Below are 6,023 nucleotides of genomic sequence, written 5' to 3'. Positions count from 1 at the left end.
ATGTACCACTCACATATCCTGTTGACAGTAGGAGAAGATACTTTGGATAGCTGTATTTCTTCAGAGCCATTTCAAAGACTAAAGCAATTGCTCTTTCTCTTCAAGGACGTAAGCACTGTAAGATCCACAATGTCTCATTTTGCCTCCTCTAGATCAGCCTGCAGCTAAGACAGTCAGGATGGGTGAGAGAAGGAACTGAATGTTCTCTCTTGGGCAGCATATATGTCATCTGTGGTTTATGTCTGCACTCTGTGGCTTATATGGACACTCCAGCAGCCACAGGATGATCCTAGTGCAGCAACAGACAGAATTGCTCTTTTCCACACAAGTCCCTTTCAGAGAAAGAACCTAATCTTGCCACAATGAGCCAGGTGTTGTCCCTCTACGACAAAGTTGCACGAGTACAGTCCTTCAACCATACCCAAAACATAAGCAAACCATGCAAGTACCAGCCCACTTAGTGCTACATATAGCCAGATGTAGCAAGATCCTTGAATGGACATCAAGTGTTCTCATGAACCTGTTGTTGTTGTTGTCCCCTGTCCCTCATCACCACAATCCCTGCCATGATTGACCCTCACACAGGTCATTTACCTGGGAACATTACAAGGAACATTGAAAAAGGGTTATCTATACATGTATAAGGGACATTCCTACTGACCAGGAGCAGATCAGGCTGTGGTGACCCCATGGTGTCTATGACTGCACGCTGGAGGCCCTGCATGCAAGCGAGCAGATGAAGATGCCTAAACAGAGCATTAGGTTCCCATTCACCTTGTGCCACTGTGACTATACACAGCATGCATAGGGCAAGTCCGTTCTCACTAAACAGGCTGCCATAAGGACTCCCATGGTCTTCTACTCACTTTTAAAACTGGAATTAAAAATTAAGACCAAATTCTACTCCTAGTTATTTCCTCAAATATACAGACCTTGCCTTCATAATACTGATTTTTTATTCTTAAACAAGATTTAAACTTATTTAATGACTTTTCATGTGTTACATGTGTTAAAAGGAAAGCAGGTAAGTATTTGCAGAGCGGTAAGATTTATTCAGAGAAAGTGTGTTTCTGTTTAGAAGAGAATAAACTAACTTTATGTAAACAACCAGAAAAACCACCCCACCCCTAGAGAAAACAGGCACAGAAATACTTTACTCCTTTCATAAATAATGTATTTTATTGCATATGGCTATTAAGGAGAGCATCCATGATCAATACAGACTAAATACAATACACTACTCTAGTTCCATTTATTCTGGTCTCCAGCAGCATCACATTTATCCTTATATACAGCGTGTACATTGGAAGACACAGCAAGATAAGTTAAGTCTCTTGTCATATCACAATAGCAAGAAATATATTTAACATCTTGATATCCAGAAACAACACGTACCCCAAAAGAAAACACTGCTTAATAACTGTTAAGGTTATATAGCAAAAAATATTTTAAATTTAAGGTAAGTCAGGCAAAATGTACAAAGACCCAATATACATTGTGAAGTTTTAGCAAACATAACATTTATACATTTTGGTTCCATTCTGTAAACTAAATTAAGAATGTAAGTATTGCATATGCCTTTGTGAAATATACAGGATAGAGAAGAACTGACTATATTGTCAAGTTTTTGTTTCAAAGTTGCTGTATGCATTTTAACCATTTGTTTTAGTGGCATGATTTCTTAATTGGTACAGACGGCTACTTCAAAATAGAAGTTTGGAACATTGAATTCAGCAGGTACCACACTCAGTGCTATGGGGGAAATCAGACAGAAAATGCCAAAGGTATTTGTTTTTTTTTGTAGTTCCAGACTTGAACAAGCAGCATTTTAGAATGTCTTAGAACCATTTATAGTATTATTATTAAAAAATAATTCGAACAGATCAGATATTTAAATTGATTTTAGATCTAATATTGTATAAGCCTATGCATTGCTGTGATTTAAGACCCCAAAAATTACACCGAAAAATAAAGTGTGTCATGGGGTAGGGAAGGAATTAGTTTACATTCATCTTTGTCTTGTAATACAATCCTCAGTTCCAAAAATTCAGCATGTAAGCAGGAAGACCGCACTGCCATTCATTATACTTGTCAGACATTGACTCTTGTCTTCCTCAGAAAAAAAAAAACAAACCCAAAAGATAATGCATTGTTAATAGCGAAGTACAGGTTCCACCTAGCACAATGATTTAAAAAAAAAAAAAGTCTCACCCAATTCGTAACTTACTAATACTTACATGTCTATCAGAGCAGGCACTGGGGAGGTACCCTTAACATGTATACAAACAAATTTATCGAAGGAGAAACAAGGTGGCATGACATTCTGCTAGTCTGGTGCAACAGTTGTATGTGACATTTGTGACAGTACCTGCCACATCACTTGGATTTTCAAGGTAGCCTTGAAAAGAACTCAGGATAAGTAACTGCAATGGTTCTTCTTCCCTGTAATAATGCCTGCAGCTACAATGGTGCTTTCCTGGTAAAAGGCAAATATCAGGACTTTCTAGATGGCAAGATAATACTGTGTTAATATTAGCGCTTGAATCTGCCCAATACCCATTATCATCCCTGCATTCCTAGCATGCCTATGTGGATTTTTGGTTACAAGAAACGCAGCTAAGAACAGGGTTAGCTGACAGAAGTGAGCTTGTAAATAGGAGTAAAGGCTTTTGCAATCTGAAGTACCTACATAAACACCTACATAGAGAGGATTAAACAAGTGTGTCAAAGGTACAGAGAGATACCCCCAATACAGTTGGATGTTTTTAACTTACGTTGCTTTAGTTACACATTTTGTATTTAACAACTCTGAATCCTCTGTCCGAGTCCAATCCACAGAGTTTCATCCCATTTTACACTTTTCAGTGCCCTGCTTAGGCTTTGTCTGAGGAGTAAACCCTGCGGCTAGTGATTCGCAACCCAGCAGCAGCAGCTGTACGCGTTGCACGTTCAGTAAGGCTGACGACTGTTCTTGAGAGACTCAGCATAGAGATAAAGGAGATCCTGTCATACACCAACACCGTAAATCCGGCTTTACTTTGAACTGAGGTAGTACTGTGGTAGGCTTGAAATTATGCCAGTAAATACCAGATCTTACTGCTTCAGCAGGTGTTACAGAATCCCCTAATATGCCGAAGAATAAATACAGTTTATCTTTGCAGAAAAAAGAAACGAAGGCATTGGCTGTTAGTTAAAGAGGCCAGCAGAAAAATTCCTACAAGATAAAGAGCATCTCCAACTTCTGTCGAAACAGCAGCAAAATGATACCGTAGATGCCATGGACAGGTAATAAGTTAGGCAGGTTGCTCTCCCTTCCTCCCAGGTTTGTTGTACAGTTTAGTCCACAACAGTTAAGCAACTGTTCGGACCAATAATAACAACAACAATGAAAAGTAAACCTTAAGCAGCTTCAGTTACAAAAACCAAACCAAAACAAAAAACCCAAAACAAACAAACAAAAAGGTATATGCCGAGCAGCTTCTTTGAATGTTGTACTCTGTTGTTTGAGGTCATGGTGAGAAAACTAACTCCTTCACTCTGAAAAGAAAAATGAAAGAAAGTCAATAAAAGCTGGAAAAAAAAATCATATTTACAACTTAGAAACACCAAAAATACCATAGAGAGATTATTCAGAATGGGTTTCATGGGGGAAAAAAAAAAAGCTACGCAATAACTGCTATTATATTTGCACACATAATAAGATATTGTAGAGGTGTAGTCCCCAATCCAACACCGCCTCCTTTTTTTAGAACTTTTCAGCTGTGGCTCTTCAGACCAGCAAACCATGAGAGACACAACTGGTTAGAAAACACAACATAACCCCCCGCCCAGTTCAAGTTATGACCACCACTGTTTGCACCTGGGGAAAGGAAAAAGGGGTTGCAGAAAGCAGGCACAAACTCAACTGTTTTTTAGTCAGCTGTCCATTCCCAGACCTTAAAACTAAGACTATATGGTCTAAAAATCTATAAGCAAAGTATTGAAAGAACCATCTTCTAACTGACTTATGTGATTTACTAAATAACTTTTATATCAGAAGTAAAAAAGCAGGTAGGTATGCAAATGGAAGGAATCTTCTCCGTATTACTGACTACAAAGCTGTTTTAAACAGTCATGGTGATTACAAAGTAGCCCACGCTAATTTAAAGAATGCCCCTGACTCCTTCCATGATTTTTCACTGCAAAGTATTAATGGACAGTATGTGCCACCACCATAAAGGGACATTATTATATTGATGAACTCACAACATGGTCATTAAAAAAAATATTCAAAATTTCCTCAGCATGTTGCTTATGGTGTAGATTTTTCCTGTTTGCTATACTATTTGGAAAGGGTAATGTACAAACAGGAGTGAATAGAACACTGTGACTGTACATTTTACATGACAAAACACTGACACCTCATTTCAAAAGGTGCCAACTAAGTGGTATATTCCAATACAACATCAGGCTGCTACATTACATTCACATAATGAGCTATTCACAATGTCTAGTTCACGTAATAGTTTATAGCAATGTTTTTTGTTGTATATTCTTGTCCCCAAGTTTACAAGTCAGACAAAGATTATGGTTGAAGATGTACTACATAGGTTTTCCTAAAAACTGAAGTTATTTGAAACATTTTGGGAACTAACATTGTTACTTAGTAAAGTCTATAAAGTACATAACCCATTAATTTTGAATGTATTGATACAATTACTCATATTCTTGTATATTTTTAATATCTTTGGGACCACAAAACCAAAATAAATTATATATAAAACCTGGTTGTCAAAGTAAGCATAGTGCTTATGTGTGCAAGTTTCAATCCATGTAAGCCTCTGATAATCCAATACAAAGGCTTTTCCTTCAAGTCTACACAAAAACAAAGGTTGACATATCTTGGCATATAGTTGAGAATTGCTAAATTGCCACTGAATCTCTCAGAGTTATGGTTTACTTAAGAAATTAGTCCTGCTGGAATTAATTTGAGCCACTACGTGATCAGATAATTAGGATATTACTTAGGATTTTATTTCATGACACAGCTTGAGATGAATGAATAGCTTGCCAAGACCAAAACAAGAGCATCTCATTGCCCCCATTCATTGCCATTTATTTGCTGCCACTTTTCTGATCAGACAGCAAGTCAAATCTACCCATTCAATCTTCAGAAAATGAGCTTTCATTGTTTGGGCTAGGGGGTCTTTCAGATTAAAAACTTGAACTGTCTTACAAAGCAATCAAGGGAGCCCCAAAACTGCCATAACTATCTGGTAAGGCTCTGTGTGAGAACATTTGGCAAGCTGGATGCCTCTCCAAAAGGAGCTGAGATCCCTCATTTGAGGAAGAGCTGGCTAACAAATCACTTTGTTTCAACTTTTGTTCAGGGAAGCAGTATAAATGTATCATGTAGGCAAACAAGTGAGTGTTTACAGATACATGCTGACTCTGTGTTACTGCTTTCCTTCTCCAAATGGATACCAGCCTGACAACTACATTTAGGTTCTCAGAAGTGGCCACATGATAGCGAATGCCAAATAAAGTTTTTAAAGAATACATATTTCAGATAAGGAAATCAGAGGAAGATGTTTTCGTACATGCAAACACAAACAAGTATGTTTCCAGAAGTATGTCAGCCTAGGGCAGTCATCAGGGAGGATTATTAGCAACTTGAGTAAACCTGCCATTGTTCTTACAGCACAACAGGTACTTTCCAACCAGAATTAAACTGGAGCAAGTGAAGTGGCCGATGCTTCAAAGCACTTCCAAACTTGGTTCACAGGGTTTTGTAGTTGACACTGGGACTGTGGGCACAAGCCTAAGAGCCTAGGATGCAATAAACACACCATCCAGGGAGTCTCTAACGCTGACCTAGAACTCACAACACAAAACACAGTCTTCAATAATGAAACGATTTCTCCTGACTTCAATACACTTTGAATCAGGTTTTGAATAAGCTTTGAATCAAGAAAGTAAAAATAACTATTGCTACCACTTGATCCACGTGATAGCAATGACAGCTTCAGAGGAAGCCTACATGC

At 38.0% G+C, this 6,023-nt stretch overlaps 1 protein-coding gene across 1 annotated transcript in view; it reads right to left on the bottom strand.

Annotated features, from left to right (window-relative positions):
- Positions 1–1,156: 1,156 nt before the first annotated feature.
- Positions 1,157–6,023, bottom strand: part of IRS2 (insulin receptor substrate 2) — a 29,010-nt gene continuing 24,143 nt past the window's right edge. Inside the window, exon 2 of the mRNA XM_030476897.1 lies at positions 1,157–3,537. Coding sequence (XP_030332757.1) covers positions 3,533–3,537 — 5 coding nt within the window. The 3' untranslated portion in view covers positions 1,157–3,532. The remainder of the gene's footprint in view (positions 3,538–6,023) is intronic.

The sequence above is a fragment of the Strigops habroptila genome, chromosome 2 (assembly GCF_004027225.2).
Source record: "Strigops habroptila isolate Jane chromosome 2, bStrHab1.2.pri, whole genome shotgun sequence".
Taxonomy (NCBI): Eukaryota; Metazoa; Chordata; class Aves; order Psittaciformes; family Psittacidae; genus Strigops; species Strigops habroptila.
This window is presented reverse-complemented; position numbering and strand designations above follow the sequence as displayed.